The sequence below is a fragment of the Pundamilia nyererei genome, unplaced genomic scaffold, assembly GCF_000239375.1.
Source record: "Pundamilia nyererei isolate P.nyererei 1_Seehausen unplaced genomic scaffold, PunNye1.0 scaffold00011, whole genome shotgun sequence".
In the NCBI taxonomy this organism is placed as follows: Eukaryota; Metazoa; Chordata; class Actinopteri; order Cichliformes; family Cichlidae; genus Pundamilia; species Pundamilia nyererei.
Genome location: NW_005187412.1, coordinates 4,228,765 through 4,251,397, shown reverse-complemented (window position 1 = coordinate 4,251,397; position 22,633 = coordinate 4,228,765). Strand labels below are relative to the sequence as shown.

The 22,633-nt window shown below is 40.0% G+C and overlaps 4 protein-coding genes across 4 annotated transcripts in view; 3 read left to right on the top strand and 1 right to left on the bottom strand.

Annotated features, from left to right (window-relative positions):
• Nucleotides 1-2,501: 2,501 nt before the first annotated feature.
• Nucleotides 2,502-5,360, top strand: rplp2b (ribosomal protein, large P2 b). The gene is made up of 5 exons (XM_005724256.1): nucleotides 2,502-2,584; nucleotides 3,396-3,519; nucleotides 3,639-3,687; nucleotides 4,719-4,814; nucleotides 5,241-5,360. Exons 2-5 carry the CDS (start codon nucleotides 3,397-3,399, stop codon nucleotides 5,315-5,317), a joined length of 345 nt encoding a protein of 114 aa, XP_005724313.1. The 5' UTR covers nucleotides 2,502-2,584; nucleotide 3,396; the 3' UTR covers nucleotides 5,318-5,360.
• A 3,001-nt stretch (nucleotides 5,361-8,361) lies between these two features.
• On the top strand, nucleotides 8,362-11,261 carry fth1a (ferritin, heavy polypeptide 1a). Its single transcript, XM_005724255.2, has 5 exons — nucleotides 8,362-8,650; nucleotides 9,306-9,411; nucleotides 9,973-10,119; nucleotides 10,430-10,555; nucleotides 10,843-11,261. The coding sequence occupies exons 2-5, from the start codon at nucleotides 9,310-9,312 to the stop codon at nucleotides 10,999-11,001; spliced, it is 534 nt and encodes a 177-aa protein (XP_005724312.1). The 5' UTR covers nucleotides 8,362-8,650; nucleotides 9,306-9,309; the 3' UTR covers nucleotides 11,002-11,261.
• A 2,074-nt stretch (nucleotides 11,262-13,335) lies between these two features.
• Nucleotides 13,336-16,618, bottom strand: mcee (methylmalonyl CoA epimerase). The gene is made up of 3 exons (XM_005724253.2): nucleotides 16,560-16,618; nucleotides 14,621-14,961; nucleotides 13,336-13,627 (listed from the first exon to the last, which is right to left on the bottom strand). Exons 1-3 carry the CDS (start codon nucleotides 16,585-16,587, stop codon nucleotides 13,475-13,477), a joined length of 522 nt encoding a protein of 173 aa, XP_005724310.1. The 5' UTR covers nucleotides 16,588-16,618; the 3' UTR covers nucleotides 13,336-13,474.
• mphosph10 (M-phase phosphoprotein 10 (U3 small nucleolar ribonucleoprotein)) overlaps nucleotides 16,601-22,633 on the top strand; it is an 8,844-nt gene continuing 2,811 nt past the window's right edge. The window contains exons 1-10 of the mRNA XM_005724254.2: nucleotides 16,601-16,766; nucleotides 18,514-19,177; nucleotides 19,271-19,443; nucleotides 19,527-19,692; nucleotides 20,796-20,937; nucleotides 21,059-21,126; nucleotides 21,226-21,363; nucleotides 21,462-21,575; nucleotides 21,764-21,871; nucleotides 21,951-22,181. Of these exons, the coding sequence (XP_005724311.1) occupies nucleotides 16,681-16,766; nucleotides 18,514-19,177; nucleotides 19,271-19,443; nucleotides 19,527-19,692; nucleotides 20,796-20,937; nucleotides 21,059-21,126; nucleotides 21,226-21,363; nucleotides 21,462-21,575; nucleotides 21,764-21,871; nucleotides 21,951-22,181 (1,890 nt within the window). The 5' untranslated portion in view covers nucleotides 16,601-16,680. The remainder of the gene's footprint in view (nucleotides 16,767-18,513; nucleotides 19,178-19,270; nucleotides 19,444-19,526; nucleotides 19,693-20,795; nucleotides 20,938-21,058; nucleotides 21,127-21,225; nucleotides 21,364-21,461; nucleotides 21,576-21,763; nucleotides 21,872-21,950; nucleotides 22,182-22,633) is intronic.

The window sequence follows — 22,633 nt, the reverse complement described above, 5'->3', positions numbered from 1 at the left end:
ATTGGGGCTTGTAGTAAAAAGCACCTAAGCCACCAACACTCTGCAGACTCAGAAACTGCAGCGCTCCAAACCTCTGGCATTAACATCAACATGAAGACTGTGCACAGGTAGCTTTGAGGTACAAATCGCCATGAATGATGAAATCCAGAAATAAATGCTTACTCACTAAATGTTATACATCCAAGATCGTTTAAGACAACAGTCTGCCTATCTGACAAGTATCCCTCTCAGGTAACTCCTGCAAGTTTGCTGCTCTTGTCAGTATTAAGTAGTCTTTGCACCCCATCCAGACTGTATATGTCTGAGAGGAAGGAGGTCTGTAACAAGAGCTCGGGCCTGTTCTCCTGGAACCAAGCAGCGCACGTGACAGCGATTCATTAGAGCTGGTTGTTCACACTACAGCTTGAGAGCACAGCACAGCTGCTGCCTTCTCATGGCATTGACGCCATCCGTCGCAGGCTCTCATGTGTGGATGGTTCACTTCGTCTCTTCTGGCAACTGAAATCAATCACACCCAGGACCAAACGCAGCAGCAGCAGGGACAGAAGAAGAGGCAGGAAGCCAAACCGGACCAGGAGCCAAGTGAGCAGTAGCAGCAGACAAGGAGGAAGAAGCTGATTCATGTTCATATACAGTGTAACACACACTGAAATGGTTAGAGGAGAGCTGCTGCAGAGTCACGAAAGCACAAAGCTTCATGTGCAAAAAGATGCAGATGATTTATAGATATTATCTGATTATTATCTTATCTTATACATGAGTATTGACCCAAATAATGAGGTGGGGATGGACTTCTGCAAACAGCACCAGAAGAAGGCTGATAAAAGTCTCCTGGATGAGATACAAATATGGATTCCCAGTAACCTTTGTCGATCATTTAAGATTTTATTTACTTTTCCTGTTTAACTGGACAGAGTGCAAATTAAAAAACAAGCGAACTATAATTTAATGTTGCACTATGCTGAAATAAATCTCAGAGGTTCGTTCCCACCCATCTTGAAAGATCACAAGATTAAAATAATACATCTACATAAATGTCTTTACTGCTTTTCTTCTTGTTTAGTTCCTCACTATCTAACAGGGTTATGATTAGGCTTTACAAACGTCTCTAATACTGTATTATTAGTTAATTAGCAATTGATTACTATTATGCATTATATTAGGCACTATGTTAACAAAAAACAGCTGTGTTTTGCGACATTGATTTGTCCATATTATAACCCTGGCTCACTGGAAGTTAGTTCCAAAGAAACTCGGCCCACAACTTGTAAACTTTTACATTTATTCACAGTTGGTCAAGTTTCATATATAATAATTTATAATCAAAGAAAAATGTCCACAGGATGTCCAGTCTAGGCCTCCAAGTGTCCACAGCCAATCCACTCACATACTCAGTACAGGAGCCTCTCAAGGTTGCGGCTTCTCTTTACTCTACATACTCTGTATGCATATGACTGCACACCACGTTGTAACACAAAACCCATCACTGAGTCCACAGACAATGCCATGGCGGGGCTGATCAGTGGAGGAGATGACTCTGCCTGCAGAGGTTCAGAAGATGACAGGCTGGTGTGCTAAAAACAAGTTGGTTCTAAATACCAACAGGACCAGAGAGCTGATAATTGGTTTCAGGAGAAGTCAGAATGGCCACTTACCACTGAACATACAGTGCTGTTCTCAGGAAACAGTCTGTGTTATGCTTTTTTAATGAGGCAGTGCATGTTGTGTGTCCATGTGAGGTCCCTGAAACCGGAGACTCTCTCAAGCTCCCTTATGTATACAGTGCTGTGAAAAAGTATTTGCCCTCTTCCTGATTTCTGTCTTTTTTTCATATTTGTTCACACAACACATATATGGAAAAGGGTTGGAGAGAGTGTCAAGTTTCAGGGGCCTCACACAGACACACAACACACACTGCCTCGTCACAAAAAGTACAACATAGACTGTTTCCTGAGAACTCCTGAGAAATTAATTTTCAAGGAAGTGTACAGTGTCACTTTTTTTTTACACAGCGACATTAAAGTAACCTTGATTCTTGTAAAAGTGACATTTCATCCAGCGCTTCATATCAATAAAGCATGTAGTTACAAGCTCCAAATATTTTATACAGGATATGAGTACATCAGAGGGACAGCTTAGTTTGAACGGTTTGAAAGCAAAGTTAGAGAGACAAAGGATGTTGAATATGGAGATGCCAGTTAGGAGCAAAAGAGTAAGACCACAAAACTGATTCATAGAGTGAGAGATGGAGGACATGGAGAGGATTGGTATACCAGAGGAGGATGCAAGACATAAAGTGAAACTAAGGCAGATATTCAATCCACGGTGAATCCAAGATCCAATCCAATCCAAGAAGAAGAAGAAGAAGAAGAAGAATGTATTTTTTGTGTAATATTTCGCGTTAGGTAAAGTTTTTACACCGAGGTTGCAAACACACTCCTGAGCAGCAGGCCTCGCCTCGGTTCCTGCTTACTTTTAATGCTCTTACGAAGAAGAAAGGCTACTTTGCTTTTTTCCGGTGACGTAACTTCCTTTCTGTCCGTGCTAACCTCAGAGTGAACACGCGCTCTCCTATCTAGCTCAAGTAAGTTTGGTTTTAAAACGTAAATAACGTATTAAACACTGAGAAAATAACTGAGCCACCCAGATAAGCATGTACACTTTCAGCCCAGGCATTTTAATAATATTAAAGAGCGGTTAGCCAACATTAATTCCTTTCTTTGGCTCCCGGAGCTTACGCTAGGTTGGCTAATGGTAGCGGAGAGCCGCATGGGTGTTAAAATTATGCCGTGTTTTCCCACATTGTCGCATTTCTGAGGATTTATAGATGTAGAGAAAACAGTATTTTAGTAGAAGCATATTCAATATTCGGAAATATGTAGTTTTTAGATGAGTGGACGATGGGTATCGGCTGTAAAGTAAAGCAGCGAACTTCTGTTTTACTGAAAATCGCCGTAATAACTTAGAAATGCGTTGGGATCACAGTCCTGTAGCTGTCTAAACCCAGGAAAAAACGGACCCCACGTCTTTTGATGTTTGTTTGTTTGTTTTTGTTAAATGATGCACTAACAGGGACAGCATTTAATATTCCCCTGCTGTGGTGAAGCCATATATTTCTTATAAACTGTAACATTTTCACATAAAAATCAGAGATTGAGCTTTTGAGGCATATCATAACTTTCTCCAGGCTTTGATTTTTATATAAAAATTTAGCATATACTGTTTTAGCATATGCTGATAATGAAGAAAAATTAACATGTTTGTATGAGTTGTTGTGTTTCCACTTTTGTTAATGCAAAAACAGATTGTCTGAACTTTAGACATAACTCATTTTCCTGTGTCCATAAAAACATCCCGCATGGTTACTAATGTTTCCAGTAAACTTGGTGTTTCAGGATGCGTTACGTTGCTGCTTACCTGCTGGCTGCCCTCGGTGGCAATGAAAACCCTGGTGCCAAGGACATCAAGAAGATCCTGGAGAGCGTTGGCATTGAAACCGATGACACACGCCTCGACAAGGTACACAGCCACCTGCTCCTCTTTGTGTTTTATTACTGTTGTGGCTTCAGTTTTTCCCGGCAGCTGGTTCCTACCTTTAGGTTATGTTTATAATTGCGTCTATCTTTCTCTCTCAACAGGTTATCAGTGAGCTGAAGGGCAAGAACGTGAATGACGTTATTACCACAGGTGAGTTTCCCACAGTTTCATTTATGTGTGTGTGAGACCATGATTAATTTTGGTTTACAATTTTGTTTGGATGAAAGTTTATAATTAAATGGCTTCAGGCAGTATTTTAATACTGACATGGACTCCCTGCAGGGGTCTGAACTAGTTTATGATGTTGGATACTGTGACTAGTGATAAACTCATTTGACGCACAGGGAAAACAGATTTAACGGTTAAAAAAAAAGAGTTATTAAAAATATGAGTGAACTAAGCTCTCAATGCTGGATTCCTCCGTAATGGAGGATGGCACACTGTGTATGGACCACAGTTATACTGGAGAATTTGTTCATTGAAAATGGTTCATAAGGGTATTGTGTGTAGACAAATTACTTATTGTATGCACAAATTATACTTCTTAATTAATTTTTATTAGTCATCTTACACACAGTGCAATAGGAGTAAAAAACAGAAACCCAGTAGCAAGTTTAAAAGACTAAAAAAAGAACTCATTACTAAACTACTACTAAAAAAGATACAGCGAAGAACAACGGAATGAAATATAAACGTCATAATGTAGAGTACTGCAGGTGGGCAGAAAAGTGGCACAGTGTTAAAGGTTAATATCAGTGCTACTGGTGCATGCAGCAAGTGATACTTGTAATGCAAAAACAATCCTAAAATACAGTTGGGATGGTGTGAGTGCAAGTTGCAAAACATCAATATTTCATTTTCTTATTTGGGTCTTCGTGATAGCTGATCTTGCACCCTATTTGTGGGCTGAAATAAAATATTTCCTGAGTGTGTCATGGTGCATTTGCTGTGATAATGAGTTTTCTTGCCATAGTTTCTATAAACCCACAGGGCATGATATCTCACTGGACAAAGTGAATCGATTTGAATATAAGATAAGAAAAAAGTTGTATTTAATCAGATGTGTAAAGTCAGACCACATGTAATGATAACGGGCCGTTTCTGACCTCTGTCTTGTTTCTGACTGCTGAGTGTCGATGTTATCACTTGTGCTTCATGTCTGCCAACTCGTGTCTCCTCAGGTTACGGTAAGCTGGCCAGCATGCCAGCAGGTGGTGCCGTAGCCGTTGCCAGCTCTGCAGCTGCTGGCTCGGGCGGAGCCGCAGCTCCTGCTGCAGGTGAGCATTGCAGCTTAGCACCTTGTTTGGCACCATCAATCATATTTGCCACTTTGTGATTTTGCCTTCACCTTGTATGTTTGTACGACTACATGGAGCCAAATAATGATCTGTTGACATGAAAGATGCATCTACACAAGTTAATCCACACAAAATCCGCACTATACTGGGTAAATACAGTGCAGGCATTTTAATTTATTCTACGGTTTTAAGTTGAATGGTTTTAGAAAAGAGGCTTCTTTTGTTTTCATATTAATACAGCAGCGTGTAAGAAACGCTCAACAAAAACTGGGAAATTCCAAAATAAAAATCAGTTGCATTTAAATAAATTTTAAAACAACCGTTATATTAGGCAACCACGTGAGCAGGTTGCTGTGTCATGGTGATGACAGCAGGACGTGATGTCAAGTGCTTTTTGTTTTTCAGCTGAGGAGAAGAAAGAGGAGAAGAAGGAAGAGTCTGAGGAGTCCGATGACGACATGGGATTCGGCCTTTTCGATTAAACTCCTTGAACTGATCAATAAAGTTTTTACAAAATCCCTCTTATGCAGCTTTTCTCTTTACTTTAAAACTTGTGTGTGTGGGGGGTTTGTGTAATTTGACCTGATCGGGCCTATTCTTTGTTCGTGTATGTGATTTTATTCAGTTTAATGGAGAAAAAAAAACTGAAAAGGCTCTGGCTGATGGGATTGAGCCCAGTGTTCAGTAGATGGCGCTGTGGAGCCTTTGAGCGCTAAAGCAGACGACACCAGATCCTTCATTTTTGGGCTTTTGTTCAGCGGTTTGAATTATCCACGAGCTTAGACACAGATATCCACACTTGACACCTGTGAGGCTAACACTTAAATTATTAACAGCTAGGGACAAAGTGTCACGTGACTGCGAACTGCTGCCGGCACGGCTGAAGCTGCACGTAGTCCTCTGTGCGTCAGCAGCAGTGAGCCTCAGAGGGGAAAAAGCAAAGTTGCAAAAAAAGAAGTATTAGTTTTGAAGAAAAGAAAGGATGCTGCTGCTTCAATTGCATAGCGTAAAGGTAAATAAGACAGTTGTGTAAACGATAAACGCTTCGCCGATTGAGTGTCGGCAGCCTGTCGCTATGACAACTTTACACATTAGTAAATATTCGCATACATCTTAATGTTTTATAAAATACATATTTAACAAGTAAGAAGACTGTTTTGCAGTGCAGGGAACAAACGGTTTTACAAAACAGCTCAGGTGTAATAAGCAACGTGTTAGAAGCAATAATAAAATTAAAACAAACACTCCTGAAAGCATATATTATCAGCGTGTAAAGGTCAACACCCAGAATGTAAATTATTCACCACAGTATAAACCGCGCAGGCGTCCAGTATCAAGAGCGATTTTCTCTCATTATATGGGACCAAACATCACATGTTGTTTTTATTGACTGGGAGTTATACTGAATGCCTCTTCCAAGTATCTAGGGTGACAAGGTGTCCTGCTTCACGTGGAGCTTAACAGCATTTTTATACCTTGAACCCTTGTCCCACATATTAGGACATTGCCCTATATTTGGCTCTTGTTTAAAAGAGACAGAGAGCTCCCTAGAAAGATTTGGCTCAAATATGGATTCGTTCCTGCTGAAAACTAAAGATCAAATGCTGAAATATTTGCTTCCTTGTAAAAAGCTTTAAAATTTTAATTTAAAAACAATTACAGCACATTTGTTCTTTTTTATGATCTGTGCCAATATTTTAACCGAAACATCTTGTCCGTGTTTATTTTTCAAGTTAGATACATTAAAAAAAATTCAAACAACCTCCAAACTTTAGAAATGGGTTCCAAGCAAACATACACTCAGTGGACAATTTGTTGGGTGCACCTGTTCAACAGCTTGATAATGTAAATACCTAAAATCAGCCAATCACACCGCAGCGGCTCAGTGCAAGTAGGTTTTTAAGGATGGTCACAATGACTTGCTAGTTCAAACCAGTTCAAACCAAGCTAGCATCACAATGGGGGAAGAAAGATGATTCAAGTGACTCTGAACGTGGTTGCTGGTGTCAGATAGGCTGGTCTGAGTGTTTCAGAAACTGCTGATCTATTGGGATTTTCCCACACAAACATTTCTAGGGTTTACAGAGTATGAAAAGGAGAAATTATGCAGTTTCTCTGGATGAAAAGCCTTGTTGATGTCAGAGGAGAATTGCCAGACTTGCTTCAAACTCTGGAAAACAACAGTTACCGAAATAACCACTCATTACAACAAAGGTGTGCAAAAGAGCATAACACTGGATACACAAAACCTGAAGCAGTTACACAGCGGACGACCACACTGTGTGCTACTCTTATCTGCAAAGAATGGGAAACGGAGGCTACAATTCACACAAACTCACCAAAATTGTACAACAAAAGACTGGATAAATGTTGATCTCATGAGTCTAAATTTCTGCTCCCACATTCAGAATCCTGATCAGAATTTGGTGTAAACAAGATGAAAATACTGATCCATACTGTCTTGGATCAGTGGTTCAGACTAGCGGTAGTGGTGAAAAGATGTGGGGATATTTTTCACCATGCTTTGAGCCCCTTAATATCAACTGGGCATTATTTAAACACCACAGCCCACCTGAGTACTGTTATTGACCATGTCCATCCATTTGTGACTACAATGCACTTATTTGTGGATAGCTACTTCCAGCAGAATAATGTGCCATGTCACAAAGCTTGAATCATCCCAAACTGTTTTTTTTGAAGATGACAATAAGTTCACTACACAAATGATCTCCATGGACACTAGATCTCAATCCAGTAGAGCACCTTTGGGGTGTGGTGGGTCAGGAAATGTACATCATGGAGCGAGTGTGTGATGCTGTCACATCAATATGAACCAAAATCTCTGAGGAGTGTTTATAGCACCTTGTTAAATCTAGGCGATGAAGAGTTTAGCTGGTCCAAACTTGTACTAGAAATTGTGAGTGTACTCTAGATCCCAGTTTGTTGGCATCTAAGTGAGGAAACCTACACACAATGCTCCAACAAATACAATACTTAGTATGTGCAAGTAGTGTTTATTTTTTTCTCTCATTAAAAACAAAAAGTGAAGAAACAAACAAAAACAACCCTAGGGAGAGCTGGTTGCCCCTTTGGGAAACCTTGCCTTGGTAATGACACAAGCCTACGCTATGGATTTTTACCAAGGCAACTCCTGTACAGGGTGTCATAATGAACTTGTTAGTCATGTTCTGGTAAGTGATCATGAGACTGTTTCTTAACCTCCAATTTTCTGGAATGTTTTAATGACATAGTAAAAAAAAAAAAAAATAGATGAATCATTCCACGTGATCAAAGGTGAGTCAGCAGATCTTGTTACAAACCACAAACAGGACCAAAGACGTACGAACTAGTTAGTATTATTACTAATATTAGTATTACCAGTTAGTATTATCTAAGTTGACTTTGTTCACATGTGAATGAAAATGCTGAAAAGGATATTTTGAAATTAAACAAAATAAAGTCAAATAGGCTCACTAACACTGGGGTACGTGCTCTGATGTTCTGCCTCTTGGCCCCTCCCACACCCCCGCCAGGTGACGTCACTAAGTGCTAATCTACAGGCGCCTGAGTCGAAACATTTAGTCGTGTTTCTCGTTAGCGGACAGTGAAGGTTACCTGCTTCAACAGTGCTTGAACGGCAACCTTTCAACTGTCTTTATACAGCACGGGACCAGTCGCTCCGATACATCGAGTGAATTTAAACTTGAAACATTAGCTAGCTTAGTCAGCCTTGAAAACCACCTAGCTCGGAAGCTAACTCTTTGTTTTGCTAACAACGCACTGCTTCGACCTCCTCTCCACGCCACTGAAATTTGGTAAGGAAACGTTCCCTATGTTTTATTTTCTTATCGTTATGTTTGATTATAGATTCCAGGCTGACATTGGCTTTGTAATTTGATAATACTGGTTCGATTTATCCGCTTCAGGTCGCAGTCAGTGTGGGCCTGTACGCATTTGGCTGCCCAAGCTTTGCGCAGTGTTTTCAGCGCCATGTGTGGCTTCCTTCAAACACATCGTACTAAATAAATATTTACTTTATTTAAACAAGTCGAGCTTTAACCAGATTCATACTTTGCGTTGTGACTTATGTAATTGTTAAGGCCTGTTTTAATGGTAAAGAGTGCAAAGTTTAGCAGATGTTTTCATGAAACTTTTTTTCTTCTGATTTTTGCCTTACGTAACGTACATGGCCTAGCCCAGTGATACTGTTTGATGAAAGAATAACGTTCGTCAAACATCAAAAATACTGAGCAACACAATCAGTATTACGCAGCTGTTATGAGGTGTGACACTTATAAGTCGAGCTATTGTCTGAGGTTCGTGGGCCAAACCCCAGAAATGTATTTAAACACAGTAAAAGGAGCCTATTTAAAAAAAATTAATCAGAACCTTTTCACTGCTCTTGAACTCGTCCTACTCTAATCACCTTTGCAAATAGTTACTGATATAATTGTGATTTTTATGTTTCAGAACCATGAGTTCCCAGGTCAGACAGAACTTCCACCAGGACTGCGAGGCTGCAGTCAACAGGCAGATCAACCTGGAGCTGTATGCCTCCTATGTCTACTTGTCTATGGTAAGAGCAATCCATGGTGCACGGTCAGATTAAAAAGGGTTATTGAAGGACAGCTCAGTGGAAAGTACCAGTCTGTAACATCTGGTGACATTCGGGTAATCGTGCTCAGAGAAAAGGGAAGTGTGAGTAGATTTTATTTATAATCAAGAAGTGATTTTAATTCCTTTTAACTAGGCTGCTATGTGGTATAAGTGCTGTGCTTGGTTTCTGTCCAGGTACAGCCATTTAGCTGAGAAAAAGGCAGGGGAAGTTGTTTCGGAGGTGTTGAAGCAGCCTACTGCCATTTAAAATGGATAAATAAATAACCCACTATCAGAGCAAGCTGCTTTTTAAACAGGATTAGTCAAATATAAGGGAGGTTTTTAAACTGAGGGGATATTAATGTTTAGGTATTGAATAAAAAAAAAAAAAAAAGGTTGAAGTTCCTTTGAGTATGTATAAAGAACAGGCAGGCAACTATGGTTTCTGTCCTCTGTATGACAAGTCCTTTTTGTTTGTAATGGTTTTGGCAGGTAGATTTTAAAAACCTTACCTAAAGTTTACAAACGTTCTTCCTTACAGTCCTACTACTTTGATCGTGATGACCAGGCATTGCACAACTTTGCCAAGTTTTTCCATCATCAGTCGCATGAGGAGCGTGAGCACGCTGAGAAGCTAATGAAACTGCAGAACCAGAGGGGTGGAAGGATCTTCCTCCAAGACGTCAAGGTATGAGATTTGTGAAAACAAATGGACTGTAACTTATGTTAACTTCTGGCTGAGTGTGAGATTGTTCTGGGCTATCTTAAGCTTCACATAGGGACAGAGAGATACCAAGGGCGTGGGCGTGCAGAGTCTCTTATCGCTTTCGGGCATGCAAACATGACCGCCAGAACTCGAGTGAAACGTTAAACTGCAAATCTGCTTTACATATTCAGGAAGCTTGTTTTTTAGGTCAGGTTGGTGAACGTTTATCTTTCATTAATAAATGTCTCACTTGTTTTTGGGTTTTGTTTTTTTTATGATGCTTTAATTGCAGAAGCCAGACAGGGATGAGTGGGGCAGCGGTGTCGAGGCTCTTGAATGTGCCCTGCAGCTCGAGAAGAGCGTGAACCAGTCACTGCTGGATTTGCACAAACTCTGCTCTGAACACAATGACCCACATGTGAGTACTAAAATATGGTGTGTATGTCACACAGCAAAGTGCAGTGAGAAGGAACACCAAAATTAAATTGTGAACACACGTAAGGCATGCTGATTGGTTGTACACCTGCAAATCTGGAAATCAATTTTATTTTTTGTGTAATATAAAAACATAGGTGACTCTGATGTGGCCTGTATGACATTTATTTTTAAAGTGTACGTATAATGCAGGAGATGTCTCTCCTTTCTTGGTTTTTTTGTTTGTTTTTGTTTTGGTGTCGTCTTATTAAACGAAACTGTCTCTTTCAGATGTGCGACTTCATTGAGAATCACTACCTGGATGAGCAGGTGAAGTCCATCAAAGAGCTGGCTGACTGGGTGACTAATCTGCGCCGCATGGGCGCTCCCCAGAATGGCATGGCGGAGTACCTGTTTGACAAACACACTCTTGGCAAAGAGAGCAGCTAAATCTCTCACACCACATTTACTACAGCTTATGTGTATTTGTATCTTGCTTCAAAATGAAAAGCCATCTGCATGTTGCTGGTTAGACCTTTAAAGTTATTACTCATGTTATTATTAGAAGCCCCTGTGAGTTTGTTCAAACCCTCCCTATATCTTGCATGTCTCTCTACAATTAGAAACGCTCGTAATTGCTACATATTTGCTGTATTTTAAAGCCTGGAGGTGTTACTCCGACCAAATAAACCAACCCTCTGGATTCTGAACAGTTTTTTGTCTTTCATGTTTCTGTGATGGTAAAAGTGCAAAAAAAAAAAAACCTGCCTACACCAAACATCAATCTGTTTCAGTTCCTTCTCCAGAGAAAATAAACTGCAGCTGATTGCCTTCAGATAAAAATTCACACACGTTGGAGCTAAATGGCACAAATGTCAGGTCCGTTTTAAATTTTCAGCAACTGGTAGTTTAAAGTCTGGCAGCAATTCTTGTTTTAGCATAAACAAGCAAAATAGTCAGTTTAGCTGAACGTAAACAGTTTTCAGAGAGCCTCAATTCTCCTGAAACGTACCCACCAGAAATCCCAAATAAGCACCTTGATGTTATACTAATTGGCAGTTTGTTGTCCAAGTTTTTCAAATGTACGTTCTCAAGCTCCCTCAGTATTTATTTATTTTTTTTCTCCTCAAAGTTTACGAAACTAATCTGGGGATTTCCAGCTTGAGCAAAGCTTGTACAGGAAATCAAGATGAAATGTCCGAGAGTCTATCTGCGTCATCAGCAGTTCCCTCTGTTTTGCAGTCGCATGTTTTCTTCCAAGGATACAGACTGTGCGCTCTGGTATTAATTGTGACTCCCTCCAGTGGTGAGTTACAGCCAGCAAGACTAACAACAGCGTTGATGGCAAGAGTAAAGGTGTCAGCAAGGTGGAAGAATGCCTTACAAGCCGCCATAATGGGGAAAAAAACTGCAAGTTACTAAATGCAGGATAATGTATGCCAGGGAAATGTGTTAATTAGCCTAAATGAAATGAAAGTATTTGGGCTTCACCTAAAACAAACTTAAGATTTATTTTTTTATGGCTTGATTTGCATTTAAAAATATATTATCAACATATTTTATTCAGAACTTGTTCAAAATTTAAAGGGATTAAACAGTAATCAATGCATCAGAGTAGTCCAATTTAAACCATGTCAGTCAAAATGCAAAAGTGAATTCATGTTAGTGAGAAAATCAAACTTACTCCCACCTGAAGCTATCCTACTTTATATGCACCCATTGTGCAATTTATCAGGAAAACCTGTTCAGCTGCTTCCTACTGTAAATCTTACCAGCCAATCACGTGGCAGCAACTTATGTAGACATCGTCAAGATGACCTGAGGTTCAAACTGAGCGTCAATGACTTTAAACATAATATGGTTGTTGGTGTTAGATGTGGTGGTCTGAGATTTTCAGGAGTTGATCTACTCAATTTTCTCTCAAGCTCTCTTTTCTTTAAAAGCATAATTGTCTTCATAGACGTTGATATTGATAGTCTGTGTTCTCTATTTATTTAGGTGCTAATTTTATCTTAGCATTTTCCTCTTACATACTTTGTAAATGCACTTCTGTCTACTAGTGAAGTTAAGTAAAGTCTGGATATTTACATTACAACAAATCCTTTAACTATGAATGCTTTAAGAATTTTCTGTGGGTGAAAAAAGTCCTAATGCAAGAGTTCAAAGAAGAATGACCAGAGTGCTAAGGCTGCAATTCACAGGCTCACCAAAACTGGAAAAACATTGCCTTTCAATTTCTGCTTCAGTATTTAGATGGTAGGGTCAGTATTAGTTGTTCAGACTGCTGGTTTTGTAACAGTGATGGAGCGATTTTATTGGGACTCTTTTTACCAATTGAGCATCTTTTAAACACCAGTGTGCCATCGTCTGATGGCTGCTTACAGCAGGATATCTTACATGTCGCGAAGCTCAAATTATCGCAAATTGTTTTCTTGAACATGACAGTGAGCTGACTGTACTCAAATGGCCTCCAGAGTCACCATCCAGATCTCAGTCCAACAGAGCACCTTTTGGATGTGGTGGAATGAGAGATTGACGTTGTGGATGAGCTGACAAAAAAATGCTATCATGTCAATATGGACCAAAATCTGTGACGAATGATTCCAGCACCTTGTTGAATTCATGCTCTGAACCCAAGAGGAAGTCCAACACAGTGCTGTATCTAAGAAAGCCACCATTTACTGTATGTCACAAATTAGCAGATATGGGAAATATCAAATTTCTATCACAAACACTTTAGGGGAAGCTGTTAGAACAACACACCGCATACTAATACATCACATGTTAATGTACCACATAAAACTTTATTCCATACAAAGAACTGTTTTTCCAAAAGCAGAAGTGCTATAAGGAACAATCCCCGCTATCACTCTGATCATCAAACTGCCTGGAAAACTCTCAGTCAACAGCAGGATGTGATGTTTCACGCTTCTTCAAGCTCCACCAGCACACCGTCACAGTCTTTAGGATGGAGAAACATGACCGGTTTGCCGTGAGCACCTATCCGCGGCTCCGCCGAAAGCATTCTGATGTTCTTGGTTTTTAGGTCGGCTATCGCAGCACTAATGTCGTCTACCTGCAGTCATAGGGGGAACAAAACATTATTGTTCAATTCACTTGTTATCATTAGGGTTAAAAATGATCACAACTGAGTGTCAACTCTCATAACACTGCAAACTAACGCACAGGCCCCCCGTGCTGAGTCACATAATTTGGGACAAGCTGTTACTGGATTTATAGGACCAACAACAACACTGACATTTGTTGTCTGACATGAACACATAACACTAACAACAAACTCTACTACACTCACACAGGCCCTAGATAATTATTCCTAAATACTTTTTAAGCTTCGATACACGTAGTAATTATGATTTCTGCAAAAGCTGAACTGCTTTTTTTTTTTAAAGTTATTTTACTTTATGTAATTTAGTAAATTCATAATATTACATTAGGCCATTCTCATGGTCAGTGATGACAATTATTTTTCAGTTTTTAGTGTTTGAAGATGTTCATTTTTAGATTAATTTGTTAGTTTCCGTCTTTTAAATTATTACCTTATGATGGGTATTTGTAAATTCAGAGTAGATCTTAAAATAAAAACACAAGCAAAGATAATCGTGTGGTCATCCCAGGTCATATCATATGTATTTATATGTACCAAATAGCCATACTACTACACCGATTCACATAACAAATGCAACACAACAGTTTCTTATAAATACCATGTCACAGTCTGAAGGAAAGCATGTTTTCTTTGGGCCATTCTGACTCACAATCCTCATAAAACATGAGAGAAAGATTTTGCTGCAGCACATCCTCAGAGCAAAAGGAAAATGAATATGAACCAGAAGGCAAGGATTGTCTCATAAAACACTAGTGCAACTAATGCTTTAAACCAGTACACTCATTCATTATATACACGTCACCGTAGACGTAGACAAGAGGAAGTACGAAAATGAACAAATTCTGAATTCAGTCTCGTGAATTTGGGGTCACGTGAACAGATAAATGAAGCAGAGCCATGCAAAAATGTAATAAAAGCTCTCCCCTGTCATCGCCGTCTCACCTCGATACAAATGTGATGCATTCCTCCTGACTTGTTTTTCAACAAGAAGCCCGAGATGGGGCTCTTCTCTCCGAGAGGATGGAGCAGCTCCAGCTTGGTGTTGCCGAGCTCCACGAACACAGTGTAGACACCATGATCGGGCAGGGGCACCTTCTCACTCACCGTGGCCCCCAGCACGTCCCGATACAGCGCCGTGGCCTTCTCCATGTCGGGGACAGCGATGGCGATGTGGTTAAGCCTGCCCAGCTTCCACAGAGACGCGGGAACACCCTGATGGAGGGGCACCGTTGTTGAATGTGCCCTCCGGAGCGCGACGTGAGAGCATCTGGAAACACCTGCCGCTAAATATGAAATTAAAATACAAAGAGATCAGCTGTGTTTGTTGTTTCTACTCGAGTAGCTTTGATGTATGCTGTATATTCTGGACCAAGTCCCGAGTTACATTAATGATATTTAAAGCCTATGCTTCCTGCACTCCCAAATCTGTTCTCTTTTGTGTGACTGACTGTTGGTTTTAGATCATATAAATAATAAATAGACCAATCTTTACCGTTTGGTGTTCTGTTTGATGCTTGCTGACTTAATGTAAACATGAATAACACTAATTTGTGAAAGAAAGACTTTTCAAATTAAAATGATTAGGCTTCCCTTCCTCCTACGACCAATCGACAGGGCAATTCCTTAAAGACGACTTTTTAAAGTAAAGTGCTCATACTGAACATAAAATAATACCTTATGAAGACATAGTTTTTTACTGATGATACTTAGTTTTTTTATTTTAAAGCTGAAGTATCAGGAGTACATATCAATAATCTTTGTTTTATTACTATAAGAGCAATCTTTTGTTTCCCAGGCCATAATCTTCTTTGAATTCTTCTCCTAGTCTCAGACAAGGCTTAATCCCTGTCTGGGAAACCTGCTGTTTATGTACTGAACATATACATATAATTAGGTTATTAGGTCAACCCTGTGTTTCAGAGAGTAAATAACAGTACCCATATAATTTTACACACATCTCCTTACCATACAAAAATCTTGGAATAAAATGCTCCAGTGTGAAGTTACTTCATGGTATGGCTTTGGCTTAAGTTAGTAGTTAGGAAGTTAATAGGTACCTTGGCCAAGCATCTCTGTCTGTAAACGCAACAGCTTGAAGTGAATGATAAAACTTTGTAGGGGTATAGCGTGGGGTCATGTTAACTTGGCTTACATCCACCAAGGTCAGCGTAATGATTTATTGGTCACAAATTCACAAAAAGCTTTGTAACTTAGAAACTATAATTCTTATGATTGTCCTGTGTATTGTAAACATGGAGAAAGCAGATTGTAAAGATTTCAAATGTGTCACCTTCAAGGTCAAATGATTGATCAATTGATAGCCTGATAGACTGAATTGATTGAGAGGTGATAACAACGCTATGTGGAGCTATTTTATTGGAAAACAAAAGCAAAAACTAGTTTGATCAAAGACTTTTTTCACCTGACATGTATTGCTAAACATTTTAGGAACCACTGAAATAAATGCTACACATGTACTATATCCACATAAAAAATTATGCTCAAAATTATGCCAACTATATTCAAATGAGTTTCAACGCGGCAAATAACAAAAGCCTTTTTGCTGCACTACAAACTTCCTAAAGTATATTTGAAAAGAACAAAGAAAATAACTGAATATAGAGAAAATACAATACTACTCCCTTAAAAGTAAATACTGTATACAGAGTGAGCTGCCTTGGCGGAGGTTTGCGCTTTTTGAGTGCTTCTGGTTCATGATGTAACGTAAACATTGCTTATGTTCGTCAACTTTGCGGGCTCGTTTGAGCTTCCGAAAAAAATTACAGCTCACTATAACGAAGCTTAGTATCATCGTTTATCGTTTGCAGAACAGTGAACTTAATAGCGAAAATTTCGAAGCTGAATAATTGTTGACACAGACCTGCAACCTTCAGCACGGCGGACGCCATGTTCGTTCCCCGGAACCAAGTGGCAGGTACAGAGCGGTTTCTCGGTGAGCCTGTTTACGTGCGACACAGACAGCCACACATGTGGGGACAATCATGGCTAGTGGAGATGTGCTCGGTGTTCTGGAAGAGTGTGTAAAGAAAATAAATGCCAACACAGCACAGCCAGAAAACTTCCTCGGGTAAGTGTTTGTTGTTTGCGTTGAGTAATTTTTTTTAAATCTTTTGAAGAAGCTGTTAAATATTTTTATAAATTCGCTCCAGCTAGCTGAAGCTAACTGTAGCGTTAGCACAGCATTAACACATTTACCTGACAACACGTTTATACGTCGAGGTTTTGGTAAGATGTAAATGATTAGGCGAGTTTCTCCTTTTTGCTTCATGTAGAAACATTTAGTCGCTTTATGTTCCTAAAATCAGCTGGCTCACGCATTTGGGGATTGCTACACCTTTAAACAGATCTTCATGGTATGAGCGTATCCAACTGCAGTAACATTTATGCTCATAAAATAAAAGTTAGGTCATTACTGTAAGCTGTCTGTAGAGCTACGTAAAAAAAAATAAAGAAAAGAAAACAAAGATGATGTGCTTGTAATAACTGACGTGTGTTAGACTACCAACTGCTGTGACACACCAGATGTTTATTCATTGCATATCATGTTTGTCAATCCTGATTTAGACTCAGAAAGTCCACACCTGTTAGAAAATGTAAAACTTCAAATGTCTTGAATGAAGTAAATATCTAGTACGGTATATGCATTTGTGCACACAAGTCTGTGTTACCGTATTTCAAATGGGGGTTAAGACCCCTCACCAAACGGGAGACAACTTGTATGAATAAAATGGTGGAGAAGCCCTACTGAATTTCCACAATCAGACAGGGAAGTTTTTCCCAACAGAACAGGACTGATTCCACAGGTTTGCCATAGACGGCACATCTCAAAGCCCAGTAGTCAAAAAAGGCCTGAGCTCTTGGTGCTGGAGCTGCTTAAGCAGTTTAACAAATAAGCACAATGCTGTTTTGGTGTGGGAGGCCTGGATCACTCACACACACACACACACACACACACACACACACACACACACACACACAGAGCACAGCTTTTTCTTGAGGAGCCCAAAAGTCGGCGTAATACAGGAAAATTGTTAATCAATCCCAAATTGTGGCATTTCATTGCTTTTTGGAGTGGCAACTGTAGTAATTTATGTCGAATGCTACTGCTGCAGTCATTAAAAATATGATTTTCTGTATCAAATTTTCACTTCATTCTGAGCTACTGAAACAAGAGAAGAAAATTGCTGAAAAGTGGCAAAACGTGCACTTCTAGACTGTATGTGGTATAGTAGTGATCTTAGAGCCAGCCCAAAACCACAGGCCACATCATCCCATGGCAACTAAATCAATAATTTGAAGGATGAAACAGTCCCATGGGGCAAGTTGCTGCCCCAAGTGGAAGAGTTTAAGCATGAATGAGGGGAGGAGGAGACTGGCAGATGGATTGAAGCGGCATCAGCAGTGATGCGGATAGTCTGTCGGTTTGTTGTGGTGAAGAGAGAGCTGAGCCTAAAAATGAAGTTTGGATTACCGATCGATTTACATTCCTGCCCTCACTTATGGTCACGAGCTCTGGGCAGTGACCGAAAGAACGAGGTCACGGATGTGATTGCACCCATCTGGATAAGCTGCAAGAGGTGGTGAGGGAAGTCTTCTCTGATTAGACTGCTGCCCCTGCGACCTGAACCCAGATAAGCGGTAGAAGATGTATGGATGAAATGTAGTGGTTTTGTTTTTGTACCAACACATTAACAAATAAACCACAGACTTTCATCCAATTCAGTTATTTAATAAAAACAACAACAACAAATTTCCCCCCCAATATTGCATCATAAGACATACCCGACTAATTCTGTGTCTTTTCATCTTTGCAGCCTTCAAGATGAAGTGGCAACAGACTTTACCTCCATCACTAAGACTCTGTATGACCTCCACAAAGCTCAGGAACCTGGACATTATACAGGAAGCCCGCTAGCTCAGCTGGTTGTGGAAAATTTTGATGAAGAACAGATTTGGCAGGAGCTAGAGCTGCAGAACAAAGCCGTACTGAAACACTTTAAAAACGCCATAGACGAAGCTTTGGCAGATGAGACGTTAACTGTGCTGGAGGAAGAGGAGCAGGAAGAGAGTGGTCAAGAAGAAGAAGGAGCATCAGCAGATAATGATGACGATGAAGAAGAAGAGGAGGAGGAACAAGAATTGGAACCACCGAGACAGACAAAGAAAATGGCTGTGGAGGAAGACGATAACACAGAGGATGACTCTGATTTGGATTTTGATGTGGATGCTCTGGAGAAAAAAGAGAAACAGAAGAAGGATACAGGAAGGAAGGCATCCAAAGCAAAAGTGGTGCCCTCTGAGGTTGATGATAAGTTCTTTAAACTGTCAGAGATGGAGGCATTTTTGGATGATATGGACAAGCGCGAGGGAAAGGAGGATGAAGATGACGTAGACTATTTTCAGGATCTGCCCTCAGATGAGGATGATGATCTTGACCTAGAGCAAATCATTTCCACCAAAAAGCAAAAGAAAAATACTGTATGTAACTTATCACACATTTTCCACTCATTTTTTTTGCCTCCCAATAGTTCAAACTACAGCAAATATGTTGATTGTTCTTTATACCGACAGGTGAAGAGCTCCAGGAATCTCAAGTACAAGGACTTCTTTGACGCCGTGGACAGCGAACCCGCTAAAACAGACGACCCATCAGATGGAGAGGATGACAGCGTGGATGAAAGCCAGGAGGAAGGTGAAGAAGTAATAGATGACGACTATGATGGCGAAGAGGAGGGTGATGATGAGTAAGTGCAATCAAAAATGATAAAACGTGCAGTTATGTGTGGGAGAAGTCAATTTCACCATGTTCGTGTCTGCACTTTGGCAGGGAAGAGGAGAGGGGTCAGTCTAGGTCGTCTCATAAGAAAGTGACCTTTAATCTCTCGGATGATGAAGACAGCGAGGGAGAGGATGTGGAGGACATTTTGGGAGGAAAAGCCAAAGGCTCAGCCAAGTCTGAAGCAAAATCATCATTTGAGAAACGGCAAGAAAAGGTAAATGAAATGCAACTGAAACGAGGTTTTAGATGTCTCTGGTTTGATTAACATATCCAACACAGCAAGTTGGAGCAAGTTTTTTAATTTGATTCCAATTTATCCCTGTTTGACTTAAGAGGATGCAGCTGTAAGCCCTCCAGAATAATAAAAAGCAAAATAAAGTGTTAAATCACAAGAGGACTGAGGGTGTGCTCACACTAAGTGTGGTTGTCTTGTATCGTGCTTGCTCTTTCATGCACTTAAAACTCTTAAAAGTGCTCTTGTAGAGCACAGTTCATAATTCTAGGATGCATGTGTCCTCTCACATGTGTTATAGATGTATTTAAAAGGCCCCATTAAACTTGCATTCTTTTGAATGGCCCCCAGGTGGCATAGTTGTGGTTGCAGAAAGACTTAAAATGCTATTCAAGTCTACAAGTAAATGAACCTCTGTAAACACTTTGCTGATTAATTTTGGTCATTGTGTTTGTCAGAAAGGAGAATTATCCAGGTTATGCTCATTGGCTTGTGATTGACAGCTTATTAGGCGATTTACTTGTGGTTTCACAGTCAGATCCACCCCTCATCTCATCTGGTTTTAAAATACAGAGATGGCAAGGGTGAAAACTCTCATTTCGAGGTATCAGTTCAGAAACCAGTGAATGATGATGTAGTAGTTGCATCCATCTGTATCAGGCCTGAGTTGAACTAAACAGTGGGGAGCAGCGATCACACTTGACGAATGAACTAGAATTTGGGGGTTCAGGCACGATACTGATTGCTTTGTGTGAGTACACTCTTTAAATCTGCCGGAGTGCTGATACCACTTTTTGTTTGTTTGTTTATTTGTTTTGAAATCATAAATTTCAGATTCTTGCACTATAGGTGATCCTATAGTGTAAATTTCCCAACGTATCACATTAGTGAACAGCGTCCTTCACTCTTGTTGGTAGTTGCTTCAGAGTGGAGATTAGTTTAACTCCTTACCTGCCTCCTTCGATTGAATGTCTCACCTGTACCTGAAGGAGCACAGATCATGGGTACCCAACATTGACCCAACAGGGCTGATTTTTAGTTCACTGTTGGTGACTGTGCAATCCTGCATTTGCTGTAACCTGCAGATGTCCCAGAAGATTGAAGAGCTAGAGAAAGCAGCTTTAGCAGAGAAACCCTGGCAGCTGTCCGGAGAAGTAACTGCACAGACCCGTCCTGAAAACAGCATGCTGGAGGAAGACGTGGCGTTTGAGCAGACGTCCAGGACGGGTTAGTGACCACCCAGCACCTCCCAAACTCCCACTCTGTTTGTGCATGCTTTAGTTTGAATAATTAATAGCAGCCTTATTATGTCAAATCATAGAGTAAAATTTCTCATTTGTTTTTTTAGCTCCTGCAATCACAGAAGAAACTACACTACAGCTGGAAGACATCATCAAACAGAGAATTAAAGACCAAGTTAGTAACAGTAACCAGCATTTTTTTATTATTATTATTATTCATTTTTTATATTATTATAATGAATAACCTAGTTACTTATACTTGTGTTTCTGGAAGGCTTTCGATGACGTGGTTCGCAAAGAGAAGCCTAAGGAGGAGGTGTTTGAGTACAAGAAGAGGCTCACGTTGGACCATGAGAAGAGCAAGCAGAGTTTAGCAGAAATCTATGAGCAAGAATATCTCAAGCAGAATCAGGTTTGACTTTTTTTCTTGTTTTCATTAGAACTTTGACACATATGAAGCATTTCCTCAAATATTCATTGTATTATTATTATCATCTTTTGTAATTTCAGCAAAAAACGGAGGAGGAGGAGGAGAACCCAGCCCATGTAGAAATTCAGAAGCTTATGGACACACTCTTCCTAAAGTTAGATGCTCTTTCCAACTTCCACTTCACACCTAAGCCGGTGAGTTTTTCCTGCTAGCAGTGACTAAAACTAGATAGTCTGCAGTTTCTCAGGTGCATGGTTCTTTAAAAACCTGTCCCAACGTGATTGTAGTCTTTAATTTAAGCTGTAATTATCGTTGGATAAACTGAATGTATATTTACACAGTGCTGTACTGTGAAAGGTAAAATGTTTGCTTTTGTCCATAGCCCGTTCCTGAGGTCAAAGTGGTGTCTAATTTGCCATCCATTACAATGGAGGAGGTGGCTCCTGTCAGCACTAGTGATGCTACGCTACTCGCACCAGAAGAAATCAAGGTTAGTCTTCAATCCATGTACAGAAGTCCATTATTTTCATATGAGGATTTTGTCTAACAATCCTCTCCTCCAACCAAAGGAGAAGAACAAAGCGGGAGATTTGCTGGGAGCGACAGAGAAGACATCAACAGACAAGAAACGTGAGAGGCGCAACAAAAAGAAGGTTAAGCGATTGAAGATCAAAGAGAAGGAAAAGAAACAGAAACTTAAAGAGGCCAATAAAACAGAGGAGAACAAAAAGCCATCGAAGGCTCAAGTGACAGAAACCCTCAAGAAAGTCACAAAAGGAGGCAAAGCGACGATACTCAAGGTGAGTGCCTGATCTCGCTTCACTCTGCTGCTCTCGGTAGGAAGTCGTCATCAACCTGCTCAGGGTTCTGTCAGATCAACGTTAGAAATGTTTGGAAGTGCTTTAAAGATGCACACAGGAGAAAGTAATCATTATTCATATGATACAACTAGAGCTGGGCGATATGAGATTTTTTCATATCACGATATGTTTTTTCCATTTCAGGCGATAACGATATCTATCACGATATAAGCCAAATAACTATATTTGTAAGATTTAAATGTGCCGTTGCTCATAAGTAAAATGTGAAATAATCAGCAGCTTGTTTTTATTTAAATATTTATTTCCCATAATAAGTTCAACAGGGTAGATGTACTTAAGGAACATAAGACTTTTTCAGATAAATAAAGGCAAATATTGCAAACTACACAAAAGGCAGCCGCTAAAGCGTTTAAGTTTCAAAATAGAACAAA